Source organism: Nicotiana tabacum, chromosome 18, assembly GCF_000715075.1.
Source record: "Nicotiana tabacum cultivar K326 chromosome 18, ASM71507v2, whole genome shotgun sequence".
NCBI classification, from domain to species: domain Eukaryota; kingdom Viridiplantae; phylum Streptophyta; class Magnoliopsida; order Solanales; family Solanaceae; genus Nicotiana; species Nicotiana tabacum.
In genome coordinates this window covers 77,357,570-77,384,227 of record NC_134097.1, presented here as the reverse complement: position 1 = coordinate 77,384,227, position 26,658 = coordinate 77,357,570, and the positions used below count along the sequence as shown (strand labels likewise).

General features: G+C 35.8%; 2 protein-coding genes across 3 annotated transcripts; both read left to right on the top strand.

Moving 5' to 3' along the window:
- Positions 1 to 10,251: 10,251 nt before the first annotated feature.
- Positions 10,252 to 13,209, top strand: LOC107766899 (uncharacterized). Its single transcript, XM_016585789.2, has 4 exons — positions 10,252 to 10,478; positions 11,625 to 12,341; positions 12,427 to 12,562; positions 12,644 to 13,209. The coding sequence occupies exons 1-4, from the start codon at positions 10,394 to 10,396 to the stop codon at positions 12,831 to 12,833; spliced, it is 1,128 nt and encodes a 375-aa protein (XP_016441275.1). The 5' UTR covers positions 10,252 to 10,393; the 3' UTR covers positions 12,834 to 13,209.
- A 6,321-nt stretch (positions 13,210 to 19,530) lies between these two features.
- On the top strand, positions 19,531 to 23,465 carry LOC107766898 (aspartic proteinase A1). 2 transcript variants are annotated; one of them, XM_016585788.2, is made up of 14 exons: positions 19,531 to 19,812; positions 20,032 to 20,410; positions 20,704 to 20,764; positions 20,874 to 20,965; positions 21,069 to 21,181; positions 21,295 to 21,463; positions 21,555 to 21,594; positions 21,667 to 21,731; positions 21,835 to 21,948; positions 22,039 to 22,103; positions 22,471 to 22,624; positions 22,692 to 22,811; positions 22,902 to 22,990; positions 23,123 to 23,465. In XM_016585788.2, the coding sequence occupies exons 2-14, from the start codon at positions 20,045 to 20,047 to the stop codon at positions 23,205 to 23,207; spliced, it is 1,533 nt and encodes a 510-aa protein (XP_016441274.2). In that variant the 5' UTR covers positions 19,531 to 19,812; positions 20,032 to 20,044; the 3' UTR covers positions 23,208 to 23,465. The 2 variants fall into 2 exon arrangements, with proteins under 2 accessions (XP_016441274.2, XP_016441273.2); XM_016585787.2 differs by having other exon boundaries at positions 19,621 to 19,748.
- The last annotated feature ends 3,193 nt before the right edge of the window (positions 23,466 to 26,658 follow it).

Genomic DNA, 26,658 nt, shown 5'->3' with positions numbered 1-26,658 from the left:
AATCTCCTGAGCTAAAAGGATATTTTCAGTGATCAATCTTCCTTTCACAAAGCCACTTTGATTCTCTGATATAAGCTTCCCAAGAATAGGATTCAGCCTTTTGGAAAGGATCTTGGAGATAATCTTGGCAGTAAAGTTACTCAAACTAATAGGTCTCAAGTCGGAGAAACTACAAGGGGAGTCAACTTTAGGAATAAGAACTAAACAAGTATGAGAAAAAAATTTAGCGAGCCTCCTGTCATTGAAAACAGCTTGAACAAATTAGTGATATCCTCCTTAATGATATCCCAACAGAATTGAAAGAATTTCCCATTATAACCATCCGGCCCTGCTGCACTTGCAGGATCCATGTTAAAGACAACATCTCTAATCTCCTTTGTGTCAGGAATGACAGTGAAACTTTCATTATCTGCATCAGTTACACATCGAGAAATACAGTTGATGATATCATGATCATTGTAGTGATGATTGATGTTAAAGAACTGTTGAAAGTGATGGACAGCTGCCTTGCCAATATTAGCATCCCCCTCAATTCATTGGCCTCTATGATCTTTGATTTTAAGAATTTGCAGCCTTCTCCTTCTCCCTCTAACCGGTTCTTGGTAAATGACCCTTTTTTAAGAACCTGAAAGGTGCTAAAACGGTTATTTTGTAAAGTCGCACCTCTTAATGCATTTTCAGACGCTTATAATTTTTTTAAAATTAAAATAAAGGTAAAAAAGATAAGGAAAAAGATAAGTAGGAATCCTACTCTATGAGAAAGTCATGTCACCTTCCTTTGACTATACTTTATATTAATATATAGATTATTAATAATTTTTAGAAAAAACTTTAAGTCTCATATTAAACTTTGACTTTAGGCCACGTATATATTTGAGCCGCCCTGGAATGAACCATAGACCTAAGCAAATACTACAACATTATGTATATACAATTACAATCACTGGGCTATTGCTAAATTAATACTACTATTTGGTTGACGTATTGCTAGCTGTTGAAGAAATCATATAATCAATCTATGATAAAGTTGGTAGGCTATAAACAACTGAAGTCGCATGTTAGAATTAAATATATTACTTACATACTATTTTGCATGTCAGCTTTATATCAGCAAGTTATTTAACATGCATGGATCCGAAGCAATTAGCTGGCATCAACTTCAGCTGCTTGTGCTTTTGATATATAGTAGTCATTAACCATGAATATGATCATCTGAATAACTATTGATCAAACAAAATGAAAAATCAAAAGTAAATAAAAATGTCCAGTCAATGCCATTGCTATCTTTGAATTTAGGTTATAGCACGTACAATGACCAACACATTAAAAAATCAATTAACTATATTGCTCTTCCTCTAAACCAAGAAGCTATTTGCCGACTCGTGTTGTGTTCCATAAATCGTGAACATATACAACTCATGCAGACGTTGCCTATCACCTTTTTCACCAAAGATTAATTTCTTTTTTGGAACCTCAGAGTGGACCTATCAAAACTTTCTACTGCCAAATATATAGAATTTAATGGATATGGCTAATCCATACCAATATTGTCCCTGCGCTTTAATGCAAATTGTACCAACTTTCCTTTATACTCTACTACCCACCTATAGATTTGATCAACTATATAAATCGCATCCGCAATTTTGTAACTACTAGGTATAGGGTGTGCGGACAAAGTTCTATATAAAAAGTTAATAAAAAAAAAAAAGAAATGACATGCAAAGTGTATGTAGGAATATGCTAAATTGTGTGAAGGAATTTTGGGATAATACCACATCATGTTAATATAATATTCTTGGACTAGTTTGGCGCAATTAAAGACATATATAACACTTATCTCAACTTTTAATTTAATTTAAACAATCAAATTGGAAAAGATATACAAAGAAAAAAGCTAGGATTATGTCTTATTGGATGTTCCTGCTTTTTATCATTCTCGTTTAAAAAGAGATGAACAGACTTCTTTTTTATTCATGCTGATATAAGACATAGTCACACTTGTTACTTTTGATTCATGTTGAGCGAAAAGATTAAGCGATAGAAATTAGCCCACATGGGCGTGGACCCTTTGATTTGATTCTAATTTATCTGAATAAAAAAGCTTACTCTAAAATGCACAAAAGAAAAAGAAAAAAAAAGGCAGCCGAATAAGACTTCCTTAATGCTCGTTTACATGATCGATTATCAAATAGCATTGTTTAAGGAAACTCATGCACCAATATATATAAACTCATGCAAATAATAGAGCAACAACATAAAGCTAATGCACTGAATTCCTGATTATCGAATTTCATGTGGATTATTTTTTTTCATATAAGTTTCCACTTTGTTGCCAGGAAAGTTGATAGTGCTGAGACCATGATTAGAGTTAGTAACAAAAAAGCTCCAATGGAAACCATAAACATATAAGTAAATACAATTCGTTAACATGTTACTCCCCGTTTCACATTATATGAGGTAGTTTGACTCAGCACGGAGTTTAAAAAAAAGGAAGAAGATTTTTGAAATTTGTGGTCTTAAAAGCTTAAGGGGTAAAAAGTTTGTGGAGCCATAACATTTGTGTGTCCATAAAAGCTTCTCATTAAGGATAAATATGTAAAATGAAAGAGTTTAAAGTTGAATTATTTCAAAATTTAGAAATGTGTCATTTGTTTTGAAACAGACTAAAAAGGAAAGTACCTCATTTAAAATGAAACGGAGGGAGTATTTTTTATTCTATTTATTTAATGATGTTAACAGAAAAGAAATTAAATTTGAACTAATTGTGAAACTTATGACGGATTGTTTACCTCAGCACAACGATTAAATCAACATGATTTACCGAAACTATTTCCTCAAGTTGTAATGAGGATTCCTAATCCTTTTCACTTCAAAAGAATAAGATAAAACGAAATAATAAAATAACAAAGCGAGAAAATGAGTTTTATCCGTCACCCTTTGGATAATTGTGTTTGCAAACTATGTCGCATGTACACTGTTAGTGCGATGTTCATTTAAATTCCAGAAAATAAAAATAAAAAGAAAAAAGAAAATTAGAAGAAATATAAGTATAACTAAGAGCATTAACCACTGGGGGGGAGTCCGGAACCGAAATGTGGTTCTTTGTGACTCAAATGACCGAAATGTGTGGAAAAAAATAATTATAAAATATATATATAGTGTATTTTTTAAAGGCGCTATACTTTAACGACCGTTTGGCCAGTTAAATATAACGTCTTTCAAAAAGACGTTATATATATAGCATTTTTTACTAAAACGCTACACATATTAAGTGGGCCCACAAATTATTTCTTTTGTGGTTAACTGACATAATAATAATTCAACTGGGTATAGCGTTTTTAAAAAAAATGCTATACCTCTAATAATTGTACCCCGGGCTGGTTTTTGCCTTATTTAAAGAGGTGAAAGATTTTGTAAAAATCCATTCATAAACATATGAAGTGTTCTAAAATTTTTGTTCTGAAATTTTTCAAGTGTTCTGAAATTTTTCTTTGTTAACTTGTTTTGCATTTTGTCATAATGTCTAAAGAGCGAAAAATTAGGATTTCATTATATTGGGGGAAAAAGGTTGTGGTGACGAATAACTCAGTAAGCTATAGTTTATCTCCACAGTATCATGTTAAGTTGCCACTTACAATGGAGTACGAAAGATTGGTATCGTTGTTATGTAATAAAATGAGTGTGAGCAAATGTTCAGTGAATTTTAAAATAACCGGAAGATATCCATATTCTGTGACTTCGCAAGGGGTTGCTTGTTATGCTGAGTTTAACATCGAAGATGATAAAACTCTGAGAGATTTTTTGGGGACTCCGGATGAATACATGGAATTTATTGTGATAAAATTGTTGGAAATGTACGTCAAGGCTGAAAACGTTCGCAATAATGAGGTTGCGCAAAGTAGGAAAATCCCTCAATCATTGTTATGTAATAAAATGAGTGTGAGCAAATGTTCGGTGAATTTTAAAATAACCGGAAGATATCCGTATTCTGTGACTTCGCAAGGGGTTGCTTGTTATGCTGAGTTTACCATCGAAGATGATAAAACTCTGAGAGATTTTTTGGGGACTCCGGATGAATACATGGAATTTATTGTGATAAAATTGTTGGAAATGTACGTCAAGGCTGAAAACGTTCGCAATAATGAGGTTGCGCAAAGTAGGGAAATCCCTCAATCACCGGGTTGTTATTTTAGAGTAGTTTTAGCCGAACAGGTTCCGGTTGAAAGAGTTTGGCCAGATCTAAATTATCTCCACAGGCGAATGAGGAGCGAGGAAATAATTTCTCCCCTAGTATACAAAATCCACAAGCCGACTGGTAAACTTCAATTATCGTTTGTGTTACGATGTATATTTGTGTGTATTGTATTTGTATTAACACTCATATATTCCACAAGGGATACCGACCAGATATGAATTTTACAAGTTATGAACTAACAGCCAGTTAGAATATGGCTAGTTTTGGTGTGTTGGATCATGGTGGTCCATCTAGGAGTCAGCATCAACAAGAATATGGCTAGTTTTGGTGTGTTGGATCATGGTGGTCCATCTGGGAGTCAGCGTCAACAAGATAATGTGCATCATAGGATATCAACACATTATGATTTGTAAGTGAATATATAAAGTTATATGTATTGTTTGGACCAATTTCAGTAACTCATTATTTCTTTAGTTGTGCAGTGAAAACGAGCAACTTGATGGTCATGTCCTCACTCAAATGCCCGAAGGCGACGTATTTACTCGAAATTTGGCAGATGCGCAGAGTCAAGAAGATAATAGTGATTATTACAATCATGACGATGAGTCTGGAGATGACACACCCTTCCCTGACGGGGGTGATGATGAGGAGGAAGAGAATGCCGGACCTAATTTGACAAGGGAGCATGCTCTACCTCCCGTTAGACCAAGAGTGTACGAGTTCCACATGTCATTTCATTCAAGGCATATTCCCTACCTTGATCATTTGCTAAGTACGCCGGATGTAGATGCCCTCACAAGGGATATTGACAAAATTCAGACAGCAATGTGGGATGAATCTAGACCAACGGTGCTGTTAATGGGCATGTTTTTCCCTGATAAGGCGCGCCTAAGTAGGGTGGTGAAAATGTACAACGTAAAAAAGTGCCGTGAGATGATCGTATGGGAGTCATCTCTGGATGTATACAAGGTTATTTGTCATAGATGGTTTACTGGTTGTAACTGGATGCTGCATGCGATAAAGAAGAAAACAAATATGTGAAAAATGGGTAAATATATTAGCATCTGCAATTGTGAAATGGACACATTCAGTGGGAATCACTTCAACTTGGAGGTGGTGTATCTTGAGCTATGGGTGGTAGAGGTGGCTGAAACTGTAGGAACCTCTCCCAGACCCAAACCTAATATACAATTTGGATGTAAAATTTAAGGTATATTTTTATGATGTATGTTATAATGAAGAGAGTATTTGTCTATGTTTTCACCTACAGTAGCGGCATAAATCCTACAACATCTCGTTGGGTGCCCATGCATGCCCGGCACATCTGCTGGTACATGTAACCAAGCACAGCAGCACCCAGGCTGTATTGAGGTAAATCATCTAGCAGCTCAATATGATGAAGAAATTAATCTCAAGCTGACTAGGTTTCCCGAAGTGTTAGGGAACAATACGCCTCCAAACATAAACATCAGCAGCGACATTGTGTACCACCTAATATGAAGCTCCGGTATATCATGATCAATGTCATCATGGATGGCCTCCAAATACTATCGGATGGGTGTAAACAAAATACGACTAGCCCCAAACAATACTCCCTCCTCCTCTGGCCGGAGAGAGGACAAAATACGCGGCCGATTGAGGACCACCGCTGAGGCATCCACAAATATGCGGCTCACGAAAGTAAAGTTCGGAGAGGCTAATTTGAGCACAAGTTCTACCGCTGACCGCGATGGAAAAGCACGACCGCGGAATATCTGACGCGGCCGTGGTGGTATTTTCGCTGAGAGCGGTGATTGAAGTTCAGAGACTCTACAAGTTAAGCTTGACTAAGGAACGCAGTCCGTGTCCAAATTACGCGGCCGCAGTTGAAGCTAACGCGGATGCGGTGGGTTTTACGCTATTCGCAAAATCAAGTCCAACCCAAGCCCAGAACTGAAGAAACGCGGACCGCGCTCATTATTACGCGGTCGCAATAGCTCAAGCGCAGACGCGATCAAAATTATGCCTCCGCAAAACCTCCGCAGGGGCATTTTTGTCCGGAAATTTCAGCCTAGTATAAATAGATCTTTTTCATATTTTTAGGTTAAGTTTTGTTAAGGAGAACACGTGAACAACTGATTTTTACCTTTTTGAGTAATTTTAGAGTAGATTTATCTTCAATCTTTATAGCTTTCGTCTTGTATTTGAATATTATGGCTTATATTTCATCTTTATCTTTAATTTCTGCTATTATTATGAGTAGCTAAAACCATAGCTAGGATTTTAACCAAACCCTAGTGTGGGTATTTAATGGGTCTTGAATTTTAGGGCTTAATTGTGTATGGATTAGTGGTATTTAGCCTAATTCATGCTTTAATAGTGGCATTGGTGGTTGCAAACACTGATTCGTGCCTTTATGACTTAGACTCTTCTTGAGAAAGAGAGACTAAGTCTAGAAAAATTAGGTTAACAAGGAATTGGGGTGCATTCAAGAGATTGATAGCTCCAATTAAAGGGTTAAACCTAGAGATAGTAATACCCGACTTGAGCCAATATCATTTGTTATGCATGAACACCCATTTGGACTTGAGAAAGCCAAATTAGACAAATTCACTCAAACTACCAAGAGTTATAGAGTGAGCACTTATGTGTGATAGTTATATCACGACCTCAATCATAACAAGCTTGCATTGAATTCACGATACCCGTTAGATATCTACCTAGGTGGAAGTCACTACAGGAGTCCCTTTTAATCCTTGAAAACAACCAACAAAAATATTGTACTTAGCTTTAACTATTGCATGCTATAGAAGTAGAAGTAGAAGTAGATAACAAAACCAACTATTTGTGGAAGTATAATTAAGAGCAAAACCTGCATCTCTACTTAGATATAAACCTAAATCCAAACTAATTAACTCTCTGTGGATTCGATCCCGACCTTTGTTGGGTAAAACTGCATCGACCATCCTTGCTACTCTATAGTAGTGCAGGTTTGGAACCGATCAGTCACAAGTATGAGTTTCGATATCAGGTTGGGTCGTTCTATGTTGGGTATTCCCTCATGTTTACTCTGGTTATCTCATGATGCCGACCCTGTACCGAAGAGAGCTTCTCAACCTTAAAGTAATCGTTGATCGAACAATCCCCGGGAATGAACATTTTCAACGGAGGTTCAACAACCAGCTCATTGGTAGCCACGTCAGCAGCGGGCCTCTCCGGGTCGACTGCATCGGGAGTGGTTTCATCGATTTCGGTGGTCGGTTGAGAAGAAGAAGTGACTTTTTGCGGCACATATTTGGAAGTTTTGGACATTGTTATCTGAAAAAAGCTTGAAAAAGATGAAGGAAGGATGAAAGATGAAGGTTCAAGTGCGGTGGTTTGGATAGAAGATGAGTAAAAATTTGTAACTTATTGAGAAATCTTGAAAAATAGAGGTAAAAATACTAGAGTAAGAAGAAGGGTAGAAACTTGAACATAAAGTAAAAAATGAATGAAGGAGGGGAATATTTATAGAGGCTCCACGGTGTTTCACGTTCAGAGATAGCCAATCGGTGGCTGACACGTGTTTGAGGTCATAATGACATGACTGACGAGACATTTCGGGTTCTTTGTCGTTTATGCCACGACGTATAAGAGAAGGACTTGAAGTACATATATCGTTTCTCGTCGCTTCCATAAACTTACTCTCCAAAAAACGAGGAGACTATCTGTATATGGGTAAAACCGAGCCCTTTGAACACCTCGGTTCTTGATGAAGTAAACAGAGCAAAAATGCAAATGTGAGGAGTTGGAATCGAGGTAAGAAGCCCCTCGAGTCGAGGCCTGAGCAAACACATATCCTCGGAGGAATGGGAGTCACGCCCCCAAGACCGATTCGGACCCCTAAACTTCGAAGAACGTTATCAGATAATGAGCACGACTAACAAAGGGTCATGATATCCGTGACTAGCTGGGTATCACGGCATAAATCTCGGCATATATCGGCAGAGCACCGGTGATTAGTTAAACGGAAGATTTTTACCATTTGTGGAATTGTTCTCAGGGTAAAATTCACCTACTATATAAAGGGGAGTCTGATTATTCATTAACCACATTGTAACACGCAAGCCAAAGCAATATACTCTCATTTTTCTCTATTATTCAAAGTTCTCACTTTTGTTCATCGGTGCTTCGTTATTGTGAATCCAGGATCGAAGGCAAGCTTTTTATTAAGGCAGTAACCGAGTCCAGAATCATTCCTCTCAAGTGGTTTGACAATTTATTACGTCTTTTATCTGTTTAATCTAACGCAATTTATCATTTGTATTGAATTACTCCACATATCCTTAAAACCATATATAAATTTAAGGTATGAAGTTGCTTGAACCTAGCGCTCGGGAGGTTGTGCTCGACCGAAAGGGTAAGGGCTTTCTGCTGAGTGAGCCCGAACAGGAGCGAACGCACACTAGATCAGAGCAAGTTTAGTAAGGTGTGAGCCTCTTCAGTTGCAGTGAAAGTTCCCGACTCTCTAGTGCTATCCCCCCTTTTTCAGCCTGACATTACAAAGGTAGACTTCATTATTATTCATTTTGGAGGGTAAACAAATATTGTATACGATTAAAATCGGGCATACCTGATTTTACTATTTGATCGAGACAAGGGAGTTGCATCGGGAGTAGCCTCGTAATGAATCAGACCCGAGCTCGAAGACAAGTCATCGAGTCTAAAGATCTACGTGTCCGTTGAGACTGAAGCCAGCAGCAATCGAGATTAAGTATGACCGACTTCGAGTGAAGTGCAATAACGGAAATGCGAGATATCCGTAACCGATCGGAGATCATGGCGGAAATCTCGGAACAGATCAAATCAAGGGCGATTATTTGTACCAATCATGAGATTTACTTCCGTAATTAAAATTGTACTATAATTAAGAGTCCTCTAGTTTATAAAGGGGGTTCCATCATTTATAAACATCTTACATTCACGAATATCAAGACAATATAATATTTATTTCTTCTGCTCATCAACTTATTGCTCTTTCGCTGTTTTTACTTCACTATTCTCGAGGGTTCATCAGCTCGAGGGCATTGTCCAAGCATTGGTTTGTTTTACATTCTTGTTAATTCTCATCATTTATCTCTAAATTAATTAATTGCTATTAAGTGAAATCATGTATTCTTAAAATCATATTACAAATTTAATTGTTACTCGATTTCTAGGGTAAAAACATATAAAAATATTTGATACGAGATGAAAAAATAACTGAATGTTAAGTAGTTTAGAAAGAGCTATTACAGTTTTCCGAAATAGCTTCTTCGCATGAAAACTTAGATATAACTACAATTTTTTTGAAACTAATAATCAAGTCACCCTATTTCAGTAAAAAAAAAAAAAAAGGTGAAAAGACTATAGTGATTAATGTAAATTAAATTATGTAAATTCAGGTTAAATAAAATTCTTGAATCGGGTCATTTTCTAGAAACCGAGGGTGCATGCTAGTGTTTAAAGGAGTTCCATTTTTTTCTTTTAAATTCAGTAAAGGAGAATTCCTAAAAAAAATAAAAAAATTATTTGTTGTTGGAAAACTAATTCAAAGTTGTAATATGAAACCATAATTATTTAGGATTTGGTTTATTTAATTCATGTCTAAATAGGAATTGCAGTTAGAATAAATGTAGGAATAGAATTTCATGTTTCTAGTTGAAACAAGTTTCATACTATTATAAATAGAGGTATTGATAACTTATTTTGTGTCTGAAAATTTGTGAGAATTGTAGAGAGCTTTCATAGAGATTAATAATAAAATATTTTCCTTCATATTGGTATCAGAGCTTCTACGATATCGGAGAAAATCAAATACTTTCGTATAAAACGAGACATAAGGAGTCACTTTATAATTTTCAAATATATATATATATATATATAATATTAATATAGTTTAACATCCAAATAACATTAAAAAATTCTTTGTATTTTATTCCCTAAGTTTTCACAGTAGAGAAGCAACAATTATTTATTTCAAAAGAATCTCTTATCTCTAAAATAGTTGAACAAGATATATTCCTTTCCCTTTCACCTTTTACCCATTCTCTCTATACACACCATTTTTTCCCTCTATTCTCCTATTTGTCACCTTTTCATTCTGTGTGTCATGTGTTATAATAAAGACCACCACCACCACCCTTTAGTGCTTCTTCACATTACAATCCCCTTTGGCATTTGGGTCTGTTCAAGAAGAAAATGACTCTCCTCATAATGGCTACAGCACCTTCTAAACTGATCTTTTTGCTCTTCTTGTCTATTCTCCTTATTACCTGCATTCTTGGTTAGTACTTTAATTTCTGAAATATGAAATTTATTGTACTTTTTGTTTGAGTACTTACAAAGATATTGGTGTCTGAATGTTTGATTTCCAGCAAGTTTCTTCATTTGCTGCACTTTCTGATGATTAATTACCAAGTTGCTTTTTTGCTTTTTGTTGTTCAACAGCAAGCTTCTTTTTTTCTGCTCTTCTGTTAATTAACACCAATTTTCTTGCTTTTCCTGCTCTTCTTTTTATTTTCCAAAATAAGATATACCTGAAGGATTAAATGTGAGTTAGTGCTAGTTTTTTTTTTCCTGGAAGGATTAGCCACTGTTCTATGTATGTCAGTCTTAGACTAGGTTTTTAATTTTCTAAGGAAATGGCTATGTAGTGTGTAAAGATCTGATTTTTTTATCTTTTTCAAGTGAAACTCTCAACCTACCCCAGTTGTTCCATGGATATTGACTGGTCTCTACACCTTTTTGCTTTTGGGCCTTAAGGTTGGGGGTGGGGGTGGGGTAGGGTTAAGGCCTGGGGGAGGAAGAATGGAGTTTAAATCTAAGACAAAATATCTGTACGAAGTGTGTTTAGGCTCAGAGATTAAGTGGAGAAAATGGCTTAATGAATTGGACATCCATAAAGCTGGTCTGTACTGCTTGAAGTTGGTATTCCAATGGTATGGTTTAAGCGTTAAGACAGTGGAGTAGGTACAAATCCTAACTACAAGTCTACAACACTCCGCGAGCTCTTCCGTTCCTATCTAGTTTTTCTCGCACCTAGCAGGCTTCTCGATGAATTAGTCAACATAGAACTCAATATTTTTTAGACGTAAGCAGATATGCGTGTGAAGATTACTAAAATTTTATAGTCAAGTTCTGAACCCATAATTGCTAATGTAGCTATGGTTCAGTGGTGAAAACATAAAGGTTGAACCCATCTGATTTAAACCCTCAATTCACCTTTGGTCCCAGGCGCTAGTTTTTGGAAAAAGAAGTTGGTATCCGAAGTAAGCATGTTAAAATCTGATCATGTCTACTTTGAAAATGAGCTGCTTCCTTATACAGCTTATGGAGTTGATATCTGGTGTTACAAGAGCTTGAAAATATCAGTTAAACTCTAATGTTAAAAGTAAAGTAAACAAGTCTCACGCAAGATGTTCTTTTGCAGGGAAATCACTAGCCAAAGACTTTGAGCACAAAGAGCTAGAAAGGGAAAAAGAACAAATATTCCACTTGTCCCGTAAAGAATTGGTTGAATTATTACCCGTTAAAGCAACTAAACATGACTTGATAGATCCACCAACTGTCTATCCTACAACTCCTGTCACTAATCCTGTCTCGACTCCAGTTAATGCTCCACCAGATAATTCAGCTCCGACGATTGTTACTGTCCCTGCTACAAATCCTAACACTGGATTTCCAAATCCTGGGTCGACACCTCTAGCTGTTCCTTCTACTACTCCTGTTTCTGTCCCGAACACAAATCCTGTCAATTCACCATTACCAATAACCAATCCAGTTACCACCCCGAGCACAAATCCACCGGTGAGTAATCCTGTAACGACGAATCCTTCACCAGTAGGTGGTGTTCCTGTCACCACCCCAGTAACGCCTCCTGCTATGACAAATGCACCTATTGCTCCAGGGCAGAGCTGGTGTGTTGCAAAGAATGGAGCGATGGAGACTGCTCTTCAGTCAGCACTTGATTATGCTTGTGGAATGGGAGGTGCAGATTGCTCGGCCATCCAACAGGGTAGCAGTTGTTACAATCCTAATACTCTGCAAAATCATGCATCTTATGCGTTCAATAGTTATTTTCAAAAGAATCCAACACAAACCAGCTGTGATTTTGGGGGGACTGCCATGATTACCAATTCGAATCCAAGTAAGCTAAAAATTAAGATCGTTCATTATCGTGTCTTGTTACTGAATACCTACATCTCAGAATTTTCCTTATCTTTTATGTACAGGCACTGGTTCTTGCATTTTTCCGAATTCGGCATCTTCAACTTCATCGCCTGTGACATCTACTCCAACAATCACAACCCCGTCTCCTGGAACAGCAGTACCAACGACATCATCAACAACAGGGGTTGCAGTACCAGGGTGAGAACAAAGTTAATCAATATCTATGGAAAAGATTATCTATAGGCTCTTCATTTACCCCATTTTGATGTACTTGTGCAGCACCGGAGCACCTCCAACGGTGTTGAATGCGAGCAATCCTGCTTTGGGAGAAATGCCCACAGGCTTCGGTGATACCATCCCTCCAACTGTTACCACGTCGACATCCATGTCGAGTAGTTTGAAACCCTTTATCAGCTGCATCATTCTGTTTACTTCCCTCATGACTGTCAAGCTTGTTTTGGATATCTGAGGAAAAGAGAAGCTCAATTCTCAAGTAAGAAGCTATGTACAGTTTTTGTGGAGGAAACAAAAGCAGTTAGTAGTACCCTCTCAAGGTTTAGATATGACATACCTATACACTGCTTAAGTTAGTTACTTATTCAGATGTGAAAATTTTAGAAATTGGTTTTAGAGGCAAAATCCATGTCTTGTACTCTGAAGTAACTTTCGCGCCACCAAAATTAAATAGGTCCGAAGTCGAACTGTTTATATGATGAGGAAGGAGGTTACTAGTCCTAGATCTTGTATGATCAGTGCAGCAGAAATCCAATATTGGGAGAAATTGTTAGGTTGAATATGTTGCCTATGGTTCAAGTTGAATGAAATGAGTAGAAAGCCCAGCAAAATCAGTTGCTCTCTTTGCTTTTTCTTTTTGCCTTTCTTCATGGACGCTTGGGTCAGTTGTCATCCTTATTTTTCTAAGAGCCCGTTTGGCCGTGAAAATTTTTTCAGTTTTTTTTCGAAAATTTTTCAGTTTTTTTTTTTTTTTTTTAAATCAGTATTTGGTCATAAAATTTTCAACTTTCACTTGAAGATGTCCAAAAAACTGTTTTTTAAAATTCACTCAGATTACTTACAAAAATTCAAAAACAATCCAAAATTATATTCATGTCCAAACACATTTAATTTTCAAAAACCATTTTCATTTGACATTATTGTTATTTTTCCCCCCAAATTTTACAATTCTTATGTCCAAATGCCCGCTAAGAATGTGTTCCCTGCAAAGTTTACAGCCATACAGGGATAAAAATCCCCTCAACTATAGACAAGATTAACATTATACAGCCAACAAGATCAACAGACCAAGATTGTTTAAAAAGGAAACTACTAATCTCCTGCTTTGATGGCTGTTTGATACTCGGTTTGACTTATATTAGTTATAGTGGAAAATAATGTTAAAAGTACTGGGTTATGAACTATTTTGATGGGTTAATTGAAAAGAAAAGAAAAATAGAAATTGAATAGTTAAATGGAGTTATTTTTTTTAAAAAAAAACTGTGAAAAAAATATAGGATGACATTATTAACTGAATAATGAAAATATTCATTGGATTTAGGGCAAGTAATTTTCAAACTTTTTCCTGGGCAAATAACAACAACAACGACCCAGTAAAATTGCACTAGTTGGGTCTGAGAAGGGTAGTGTGTATGCAGACCTTACCCATACCCCGAAGAAGTAGGGAGGTTGTTTCCAAAAGACCCTCGGCTCAAGAAGATGAAAACACAAAGGCACAATATCAGTACCTCCAATAGAAAACATAGGAAAAATAACATCATGAAAATGAGAAAGTAGATGCAAAGGAAAAACGATAGACAATGTATAGACCGGGAGCTATGAAAAACGAAATAGTAGTAAGACACAACATTACCACTAGATGACTAGGAAAACTACCAGACTAGCCTCACAAAGGGACGAAGTAAGGAAAGACTCAACTATCTCCTAACCTACAACCCTAGTACTCGACCTCCACATCTTCCTATCAAGGGCCATGTCCTCGAAAATCTGAAGCCTCGCCATGTCCTGCCTTATCACCTCTCCCCAATATTTCTTAGGCCGCCCTCTACCCCTTCTCATGCCCTCCACAACTAGCCGGTCACGCCTCCTTATCGGAGCATCTGGGCTTCTCCTCTGTATATGCCCAAACCATTTGAGCCTCGCTTCCCGCATCTTGTCATCAATGAGAGCCACGCGCACCTTCTCCCGAATATCATCATTCCTAATCTTGTCCATCCTAGTGTACCCGCACATCCACCTCAACATCCTCATTTCAACTACTTTCATCTTCTCGATATGTGAGTTCTTAACAGGCCAACACTCAGCCCCGTACATCATGGTCGGTCTAACTAACGATTTATAAAGCTTACCTTTGAGTATCGGTGGCACTCGCTTGTCACACAAGACTCCAGATGCTAACCTCTACTTTATCCATCCTACCCCAATACGGTGTGCGACATCCTCGTCGATCTCCCCTCCCCCTGGATAACCGACCCAAGGTACTTGAAGCTGCATCTACTTGGGATGACCTGTGAGTCAAGCCTCACATCCACGCCCACTTTTCCCGGTTCAGCGCTGAACTTACACTCCAGGTATTCCGTCTTCGTCCTGCTCAGCTTGAAACCCTTAGACTCAAGAACATGTCTCAAAAACAAAAAAAAATAGAAATTGAATAACTAAATGGAGTTTGATAAAAAAAACTGTGAAAAATATATAGGATGACATTATTAATTGAATAGTGTAAATATTCATTGGATTTAGGACAATTAAACTTTTTCAAAATTTTTAGACTTTTTCTGGACAAGTAATTTTGTCAAAATTCTTGACTTATTATTTCTTCCCTGTTTTTCCATGTGCAGTTTCGGTGCAACTTTGAAAGATGATTGAACAGTTTAATTTTTGTACTTTGAGGTAGTAAAAACTAAAAAGGTAAAGTAAAGAAACGGCAATCATATTTGAGCATCACTGGCAGACATAGGATACCCCTTCCATAGTAAACTAACTGAGCTTAACATTACTGCAGAAGTAAACAGTGCGATAGCGACATGGTAGCCCAGGCAAGTAAATTATGATTAATTTATTGGCAAATAGACACATATACTTATTCAATTTTAAGATTATTGTCCTCCTACTCTGTGAGATTTCATCCAAACACCTAAATTTTCGGATCACCTAATATTTTTCCGGCACATCAAATATGACCGAATGAACCATAGTCACCGCCCCGCCATGATCAAATTACATTTTTGGCGTTGTTTAAAATTAATTTTAAAGCCCTCCAGCGCTGCGTGGTTGTCAGAATCCACATTAGATAATGAAGTGTTTAATCCTAAATACTAATTTAGGAGATTTACGGGTTTCTCCTTTGCGGAAGCGGATATGCAATAACCAAACTTGAATTACCGGTCATCGAAAATCTTCATAAAGCGGATGAACTCCCTTTTTCATAGTCTTGATATCCTATTATGATGCAAGGAAGTACTAACCTAGACGTCGTTTGTTTCAAATCTTATTTTCCTGCACCCTTTAATGTGTACTTATAGGTTTTATGTAGGTTAACGAGGAGGACAAGCTAATCGGCTAATTAGCACACTTTATGGGTGGATCTGACCGATAGCTTTTCTCCAATATCTCTCACTCACACATAAGGGAGTGTTGTAGCTCCACCAAGCTAGGAAAAACATATTCTTTTTTAAATTCTCTTGCATCATTTCATAATGATAAATAGGTCGTGCGATCGAGCATGTTGATGTACATCTGTTAGGAATATAGAGCATCTCGTTGTCTTCATCAAAATCTTCAAGTTGGTCACAAAAATATGCTTAGTGGCCCTCTAGATCTCATATATATCGTAAATTTTGCTTTCACAATTATGACTCACAAGTCATAATCAGTACCAGCAAATACAAACTGAATGAGATTCTATATATCAATGATCTTCCTCTTCTCACAAGTCTATCAATTTGAATTCAATTTGCTTTTCTAGTCATTCTTCACCAAATTGAATCTGCCATGGTCATTTGGGAGCATGTTAAGATAGTGAACATCAAACTAAGCTTTGAGCCACTGATAGGGGTGCTGAGGGTACAATAATAAGTGAGATAAAATTTATGATATCAACTGAGAGTCACTGCACAGGTTGGTTACGACGTTTCGATATGCACAAACCAAAAGAAGGCAACATCCTGATTTGGGAGTCATCTTTCTATTTGTTTTCTCGAAAGCGATTTGGCACATCAAAAATAGCAAATATAGGAGATGTTAATTCCTACTAAGATATTTCTTTATGACATTATAACATGGAGTAACATGTTTACATATTGTAGAAGTCTTCATCATCTAAAATTTGTAGTAAATAGACCTAGTTTATTGTATAAATAGATTAATTTCACTATAAAATCAAAAGTAACTCAATAAAATATTTTATTAAATATGTGTAGAAATGAAAACTTATTTTAGAAATATACATGATACCAAAGTGATTAACATTTTCTTGGCGTAGGTTTTTAGTGTTCATCGTAACCTTTTGAAATATTTATAGGCAAGGTTTATAAGTTCACCAAATAGTATAGGAAAATGAAATGTCAAAATATAAAGAGAAAAAAAAGAGAAAACAGTAAGGGTTATAACAGGTAAAAAAGAAAGAAAATTGTAGGGGAGTAATTAATTTGCAATTCACGACATTTTTGGGGGATCGCAAGAACCTTCATTTGCAATCATGTTCGGCGATCAATCTTTTGTCAACAAATCTTCGGAGGAAATTTCTACGTCATTTCCCTTAAGGGCTAACATCTTATATATTACTGGGATCGCCAAATCATTGAACATGGCAGATTTTGATAATACTTGAAATGAAAATAAAAACGATCGTTACAAGGAAAAAAAAAGAATTACAGTGGATGATTGTAATTTACTACATTTTGTAAGATTTTCACTAAGGCGATTCAAAATTTAAAAATATAATCATACAAAGAAGACAAGGGAATTCAACATCCACTATTTATACATAAAAAATAATTTTGACTTTATATATACAATATAATTTTAAGAAAAGGGTTCACCCTTGCGGCCCCGTATTGGCAGAGGGATAACGTAACTATATCATCCGATTTTGTAACCATGTTTAGTGATCAATCGTTTTGTCTACTTGTTCGAAGGAAATTTCTAGGTCATTTCCTCAAAGATTAATCAAGATGTTATTATTGCCATATCTCAAGTACGAGCGCGAGCTTTCAAATGCCAAAAATCATGCCAAGGTCTTCTTTGCATATACTGTAGTGTGCACATTCATATAAACTTTTTTTATGAAAAAGACAAAAACATATTTGTATTCAATCATTGCACCAAATGAATATATGGATAACATGTTGTCTACGTATATAAAAATTTTATCACCTAAATACGATTAGTTAGTTCTTCAATTTCTAACTAGTGCTCCCTAGAGTTAAGTTAACTTGTTTGGACAGCATTAAATTCCAAAGGAAGAAGAGAATAAAAATCATAATAATAGCTGAAAGATTGGAACCTGTATTCTTTTCCTTATTTGGTAAGGCCATTATATTGGAAAAGTCTTATAGAAACTTTACTAATTTTATATGATTTCAAAAGAGCATATCTAAAGTAATTTTATTTGATTTGAAAATTAAGGTTACTATTAAAAGAAGCACCTCAAAGTTTTTTGGAAAGCTTAATACAAAAATTTGGTGTTTTGACAGTTTATAAGCATGTTTTAGAGTACAACTTTTAAAACGAAATTCTTTAATTTTAGTATAACATAATATCTTTTGCTTGTCTTTTTAAAAGAAGAAAAATCTAACAAGGTATGTGCAAATAAAATGGTTTTCTCAAAAATATTCTAGAAAAAACTACTGCTCACAAGCATATCGAAGAAACTACTACGTAACCATTACATAATTATGAAATTGAAGGCGTATTTCCAGAATATAAATGAACCGAAATATTGAGGTGTCTTTATTCTCTAGGAGAGGATTGCACGAAAACGTAATAACATGAAATTGAGGGCAAAAACACTATTTAGAAGAAATTAAATAAAAGGGGGGCGGGTCTGAGATGGTTTTTGAGAGTCTCTGTTTTTTGAAAACATTTACATGACCCTATTTTATGTTCTATTATTCTTTTTCGCTTAATTTGTATAACAAGTTTTTGACCTTTGCAATCAAATTTTGAGAGACCTTCCGGAAAAAAAATACTTTTTTTTAAGACACAGAACAAATTTCTGAAAAACAACAATTATCGAAACACCTTTTTTTTTTAAAGATCATATTTTCTCTGTCCCAGTTTATGTGGTATACTTTTTTTTTAGTTTGTTCTGAAAAATATATCATACTTTCTTATTAAGAAATAATTTGACTTAAAATATTCTATCTTAATTTTATGAGATAATTTATAGTTACACAAATATTATGGCTTAATTTAAATCATAATTTTCATAAGTCAACGTTGCCACATATATTGGACGGAGGGAGTATTAAAGAGTAATGTACCCCTTTTATTCCATAATAGTATGTACTCTTTTGTTTTTAATTTGTTCCAAAAAGAATAGTCCTATTTTTCTATATTTGAGAGCTCTTTATATTTAAATTTCTCATTTTACCTTCAATGACATGTAATTCTGAATTTGAACACATTTCAAATCCCAAATCCATCTCTCTGACATGCTCTTATAGCCATAAAATTATTATAACATATTTAAGATTACAAGTTATCCCTGTATTTTTGACATGGGCCAAATTTTTTTTCTCTCTTAAATATTATGCCCAGTCAAATACTCCATCTGTTCCAGTTTATATGAACCTATTTTCTTTTTGGTCCGTTCAAAAAAAAAATGACCCCTTTCTAAATTTGGTAATAATTTAGCTTAAACTTACAATTCTACCCTCAATGAGAAGCTTTTATAACCACACAAATAGTCTGGGCCGCTTTTTGACTTGTTTAGGATTACAAATTCCAAAAATCTTTTTTTTCTTAAACTCCATACCCAGTCAAACAGGTTCACATAAATTGGAACGGACATAAAATGAAGCAGATGAAGTATTTTCTTTTCATAGAAATATTTCCAAAAATCTGTGTTGTCGCACAAATCCTCAAAACCAACCACACACATTTGAGGAAAAAAATTATATATCCCTGGTATTTCACCGAATCAATGACTATATGACCTGTCTTAGCTTTAATTTACATAACACTTACCACTTAATCATAACTAAATATATATACTACTGATAATGTATTAGTATTACCAAACTTTGCATGCCAAAAGCGTACGTACAATCATATTGTTCTTTTCTCTCGGGTCTCGGCTATTTAGTTGGTCGTGGACAAAGAGCAATACCTTCTCCATGAAATATCTCTTAACTCTTCGTACTCTGTGGTAACCTGAATGTAATCTGTATCTCAAAGCTTCTACTCTTTTCTAGTTCTAACCACTCTTTAAGGTCTAACATTCGTGTCTTTATCTTCATCACTCTGCATGTTTCTTCTTGAATTATATGTTTGTTGAGGAACAGCTTTTGATTCTCCATTTGACTTGATAATTCATGTCATGTTAAGACAACCATCACCATGTATAAAGCATATCAACCCCATTGAAGATAAGTTGCATTCATATTTGCTGCTTGACATTCTGATAAAACTTGGTTTTTGCTGTTGTACAGGCACTGTTTGAACATGGAAAGGAAGCATCTTTGGGCTGCTCTCCTTTTATTGGCCATTGCCTGCTTTGTATTTCCTGCTTCCTCTGATAGTTTGCTAAGAATTAGTCTGAAGAAGCGACAATTAGATATCAGTAGCTTAAATGTAGCCAATGTAGCAAGACTTGAAGACAGATATGGAAAGCATGTGATGAAGGACATAGAGAAGAAGAAGAAGAAGAAGAAATCTGACACAAATTCAGATATAGTGTCCTTAAAGAACTACTTGGATGCTCAATATTATGGAGATATTAGTATTGGTTCACCCCCTCAAAATTTCACTGTCATATTTGATACAGGAAGTTCTAATCTCTGGGTTCCATCATCAAGATGTTATTTCTCTGTAAGTTGTGCTTCTTTTTAGTTAATGTTTACGTTCTATATGTGCTAACGGTGCAAAGGTTAGTTATATAATCAGGTCACTTATAAGGTAATTACATGTAAATCTCTATAAGAAAACATTAATTGGTAACAATAATTGGTACTTAATTATTTCTATCAGAAGTTAAACTATACTGATAGTAACAAAAATCCTTACACTTTTAGTGTATATAACTTGAATTCTTTTAGTTATTTGTTCCTTTGTTGAATTACCGGTTTATACAGAATTTTTCCTTAAACTTGAATTATTTCCAGATTGCATGCTGGATCCATTCCAAATACAAGGCAAGGAAGTCTAGTACATACACAAAAAAAGGTGATGTTCATATCATAGTTTAATGTTATATTTCTTTCACATTAATTGAAAGACTAAGAAGTTATTTATTGATGGCTTCTGATTATATTTGATGTTTATTCTAATCCAGGAGAATCTTGTTCAATCCACTATGGATCTGGATCAATTTCAGGATTTCTCAGTCAAGCTGAAGTTTATTTTGTATTTGTAGTCACGGATCAGGTGAAATCTTGCTTGGCAATAAGTCATCACTGCCTCATATTATGGTCCTTTCTGCTCTTCTGAAAACACAATGGATGAGAATTTTTTACATCAATTTCTTCAGGTCTTTATTGAGGCGACACGGGAATCAAGTGTTACATTTATAGTTGCAAAGTTTGATGGAATACTTGGGCTTGGTTTCAAGGAAATTGCTGTTGGAAACACTACACCTGTCTGGTAATAAGGCCTGCAATTGATTTGTTCAGTTCAGTTTTTAACCAATTCTATCTTGTTTTCCTTTCTTCTCAGTTTTTGGAATCTTGTCTGTTTGATTCATGATATATGTGCAGGTACAATATGGTGAAGCAAGATCTCGTAAAGGAGCCTGTGTTCTCTTTCTGGCTTAATCGCGATATAAATGCAAAAGAGGGAGGTGAACTTGTTTTTGGTGGTGTTGATCCAAAACACTTCAAGGATAAACATACTTATGTTCCTTTGACTCAGAAAGGTTACTGGCAGGTACTTGAATTGTTTTTTCCACTATGGTTTCCATTCCTTTTTGCCTTTTTTCACGGTCCCCCCATCTGTTCTTTTCCTTTTTCTGTTTCAGTTTAAAATGGGAGATTTCTCTATTGGGAACCAATCAACAGGTGAGCGTTGCTGTTGATTACGAGCCTAAGATAAGAATAATTTCTTTTTGTCTTAATACTTTTCCCTTACAGGCTTCTGTGAAGGCGGTTGTGCTGCTATAGTTGATTCTGGAACATCATTGCTTGCTGGTCCAACTGTATGATTTACTTTAGTTGGGTTGTTGCAGAAGTTGTAGACCTTTCGACTATCTAGTTATCTTGAACAAATTCTTGAAAGTAATTATAGCAAGTACATAACAGGCTGTTGTGACACAAGTCAACCATGCCATTGGAGCAGAAGGAGTATTGAGCATGGAATGTAAAGAAACCATTTCTCAATATGGGGAAATGATTTGGGATTTACTAGTATCAGGGGTTTGTTCTATTTCTCTTCTTTTATTTATTTGAGCCGGCCACTACTGCATGTGACATTGTAGATATAATGCTACTTGTAATTGTCTGCAGGTCACACCAGATCAAATTTGTTTACAAGTAGGTTTATGTTATCTTAATGGAGCTCAGCATTTGAGGTATGGATGCTTTTCTCCTGTTCTTTGGAGCATATGTGAATTAAGGTGGTTTTGGTGAAGTTACTAAATTGAACTGGACAATCTGTCTTTGGAACATATGTCAAGGCTCTAGAGCTATGTTGTTTACGTTGAATTGTGTAACCATCTCGTTTAAAAACTTAAGCTGTCAAAGATGTCACAATCTTATTCAATTATTATTATATCTTGGACATGCTCTCTTACGTGTAAGTATGATCTTTTCATGGGCCTAGTACTTGGAAATTCATTATGATGAAGGTTGGTAATGAGATTTGAACCAAGGATCTATGTCTGTTACAATACATGTTGAATTGTGTAACCATGTGACAATCTACAACCAATTTTGCAGCTCGAATATCAGAAGTGTGGTTGAGAAGGAAAATGAAGGAAGTTCCATAGGAGAGGCCCCATTGTGCACTGCCTGTGAGATGGCTGTAATTTGGATGCAGAACCAGCTGAAACAGAAGACAACAAAGGAGAGTGTGCTAGAATATGTGAATCAGGTGAGTGAATTTTCTCTTTAAGTAGTGCAGAGCATTGTCTTAATGCCTAATGTTTGGTATTTCACAGCTTTGTGAGAAATTACCAAGTCCTATGGGGCAATCCGTAATCGACTGCAATAGCATATCATCCATGCCAAATGTTACATTCAATATTGGTGATAAGGATTTTGTCCTGACTCCAGATCAGGTTATGCCTCTCTTCCTAATTTTATATATGTTACATTGTTATGTTGCATACTCAGCCTTGTTTCAACTGTGGCTTTGTTTCTGTTTCCAGTATATTTTGAAAACTGGAGAGGGGATTGCTACCATTTGCCTCAGTGGGTTTGTTGCTTTGGATGTGCCACCACCTCGTGGTCCTCTTTGGTACGTTTTTATTATTCTTACAACCATTTCGCTTTAATAAGGTCATAGAAATTGCATGCATAGACAAGAATACCTCAATTTATTCAAAAGCTTCTCGATCTGTTTCATACGAAAAGATTCATGTACATGCAGGATTCTTGGTAATGTATTCATGGGGGTGTATCATACTGTATTTGACTATGGTAATCTTCAACTGGGTTTTGCTGAAGCTGCGTGATAGCCCCTCTTTGCACATTATTCACTGGGTTCCAAATAATGTAAAATAGATGAATAATTGTAGTTTTCAGTGTGCTCAGCAATGCTGGTGAATTCAGTGTGCTCGATCCTAGTGATGTAATAAGATGCAATTTTCTCTTTTCTTTCGACCGTAGGCGTCTTTTTGATGGTATACCACTTATTATTTTCTTTCTTTTGTATTATCAATGTTGCTTCAAGCCGTAAAATAATGAAAAATGAGAGTTAATATTGATGCCCAGAATGACCATATCTTTAATTTTTTACCAAACAGAGATGAAGTTTGTTCACCTTAAATATTTGTTTAATATGTTGCAATATACAAAGACGAGACAATATATCACACACGAGAGAGATATCACAACTAAAGCATATATATTCATTAACACAAATGTATGCAACAACGAAGGCAATGTGCTACACTGAGACAGTTTGTGAAAGTAAAATACGTTAGTTACCTTGTGCATTAGTCAACAGGTCTTGCTCGTTTAAGGTTTTACAGTTGAACCAAAAATTAGATTTGTTAAATTGCTAGTGTAGTGATGGAGAATATGCTTTCAAGTTTCCTCAATTCGAGTCCCTCATTCCTGATCTCCATGTTAATAGTCAAAGACAGACTCCTACCACTAAACTACTTATTATTCTAGTAAATCAAATATCAACAATAACAAATGTAAAATCTGACAACACTGCACCTAAGTATATCAACTCTGCTGGGGGAGACAGCTCAATCCTTGTCATTAAAGAAATGCTTATAGTTTATTACACAACACGAATTGAATGAGATACAACTAGGGCAACAATGCAAAAATTCATTCGGGTGGCGGATGTAGAGTATACCTACAGGGTTTCCGCGAACCCAGTAACTTTTGCGTAGACTCTGTATTTTTATTAAAAAATCCATTAAATATTAATAAATATATAACTGTGAACTCAGTTATTATTGTATATTAATTTGATATTACGTAGGAACCCATAAACTTCAAATCTAGGATCCGCCTCTACATTCCGATATACTAGGTCTAATGCATCCTCCTCAAGGATGCAGAGCTTTTGTTGGGACGCTTCATTCTTCATAAGTCATAACTCTCATTTCTAAGGACTGAGGCATCGAATGATGGTTCCCCCAGATCTTACATGAGCAATATACTCATATTTATGTACATGTATTCGCAAAAGATGAGCAGACATATAAAGTCGAGCAATTCACTATTAGAAAACAGAATAGACACTTAACAATACCACATGAAGTATCACATTAAAACAATTGACTATCCTGTTATTGACATTTAAGAGCCAAATAGCTCATTCCAATTTTAAAACAAAAAAGACATCAACATACCATATCACACATGCACTATATAGAAACACCAGTAGTAGAGGAATTGCCCTTCTTATCCTTCCTTGCTACTTCTATTTCAACCACTACAATTCACCATGTTGATAAGTTCTTTAAAGAGTCAATCCCTTGATTTTTCATTTTTTCCCCTTCCTATAAAAGAGACAGCACCACGAAATTTGACTCTTGCACCTCCTCGGTTAACAAGCATAAGGCCTCTACCTCCCAAGAGAAATACAACAAGTTTATAACTATATTTACCTCGATATTCCCAATTTGCGATGGGGTCAAATAATGGGACGTTCCAGATAAACTCTATTAAATAATATAAAGGGTATAACTGTCATTGTACATTGAGGCTGTTAGAGAGCCGTTAATTACTGTTAGAGAAAATCCCCCTTACACACTTTCTGTTGACGATAATAATATTACATACTCAACCTTTCTAAAGTGTATGTAGTACACACCATCACGTGTTTACACACAAAAGAAGCGCGTGAAATTTAATTTTTTACTATCAGATTATTTACTAAAGTGCCACGTGCTCAAATTTTATTTAATTTTTTAATTGGGTCACTGTCGCTCCCCTTTTTTCTCGCGAAATCGGGCTTGTGACATTTGGAGGGCAACTCGTTCCTTTTGGGAACTGGGTTTTGCATTTTGAAGAGTCGCCACCTAATGATTTGAGATGCATTAGGACACCTAAGGAGTTCAATTCTAAGTTTGTTTGAATAACCAGAGATTGAGTAAGAGCTTGAAATTATCCCGAGGGAAAGGTGTTAGACACCCCTCAGGATCCACTAGTATGGTTCCCGACCAGACAGTTTATTGTGAATTTAGCAAATATACAAGTACGGGCTCAAATATTGGGGGATTTAAACACATAAAAAAAAAGAGCAATTAAAAGAAGAGTAAAAAGAGTTTGCTAATAAAAGAAAAGAGGGGGGGAAGGGGATCCTAGGTTTATATTTAATATGGATCACGTCAATGCAATACCCGGTAATCACTCCTCAAAAGAGGGGTTACACGTGGCATTAGCGCACCGGTCATCATATCCATATCTACCCTTCCCACCCCGTTAAGGTATTAAAGCGCGGATTGGTCTCGATTACTATTGCATGCTATTACCCGTCCCATTCCTATCAGTCCCGGAGGCACTTAAGACTACTAGTCCTAAAGTGTGGGATATTAGGCTGACTGGTTCCAAAAGATAAAAGTCTAAGACGACATACAAAACAATTAACACTGCACATTAGGGGAAAGCATGCAAGCAAATAAAGGCTCAAGTATGCCTCCCTCAAACAAAGCACATATTGACCATGACTTGTACATACTATTTAGGTCTGATTAAAAATACTAAAGACGAGGGAAGTTTGATTATTGAAGCAGACTTGTTTATTGCATAACTCAGATAAGAAGTCCGAATCAGGCCTGCCTGCTGGTTATAGCAATTAACAAAAAAAAGCGGATTCAATTTTACAGCTATTACTCTAAGGCTTGCCTGAGTGTTTAGACGGGGTCCTATAGGCATGATATCTACTTAATTCAGAAGGTGGTGAAATAATGATAACTCAAAACGAATTGCTTGAAATCCTATAGGAATGCTTGCTAAACCTTGTTAAAATAAGGGAATTAGGTTATTAAAAAAAGGTTTAGAATGGGCGAATTTTAAATTAGACTAGTTTCAGCTTCTGCAGATGACAGTATCCACTATCGCTGATTTTTACTCCTATGAACATGATATCTAGGATTATTGATTTTAGACCCTTATAGACATAATTGCTGATTTTAACCCTAGTATCTGAATAATGTCAAATCTCTATAGGCATAATATCTAGTAGATAATGGAAACATGCAGGTTCTTACTGGAAATTCCTATAAGCATGATTTCTATACAGTATGCTAAATAATGGTACTGGGTTAAATACAAAGAGTAGGCAGACAAGAAAGTAAGAAATAGTGGATAAGCATGTTGTTGTTGGTGCAGAAAACTTAATTAGAACATACCAGTAAGAAATGCAAATACAGAAAATAAGCAAATTTTCCCACAGCCTAGCCTTGGCTTTCAGCCGACTAGGTAAGGCAGCAATATAGT

Coding starts and splice junctions, on each gene's coding strand:
- LOC107766898 (XM_016585787.2), top strand. CDS start 19,717: ATGAAATATCTCTTAACTCTTCGTACTCTGTG. Junction 19,749..20,031: donor TTAACTCTTCGTACTCTGTG/GTAACCTGAATG, acceptor GCTGTTGTACAG/GCACTGTTTGAACATGGAAA. Junction 21,595..21,666: donor TATTGGGAACCAATCAACAG/GTGAGCGTTGCT, acceptor TTTCCCTTACAG/GCTTCTGTGAAGGCGGTTGT.
- LOC107766899 (XM_016585789.2), top strand. CDS start 10,394: ATGACTCTCCTCATAATGGCTACAGCACCTTCTAAACTGATCTTTTTG. Junction 10,479..11,624: donor CCTTATTACCTGCATTCTTG/GTTAGTACTTTA, acceptor GTTCTTTTGCAG/GGAAATCACTAGCCAAAGAC. Junction 12,563..12,643: donor ACAGGGGTTGCAGTACCAGG/GTGAGAACAAAG, acceptor GTACTTGTGCAG/CACCGGAGCACCTCCAACGG.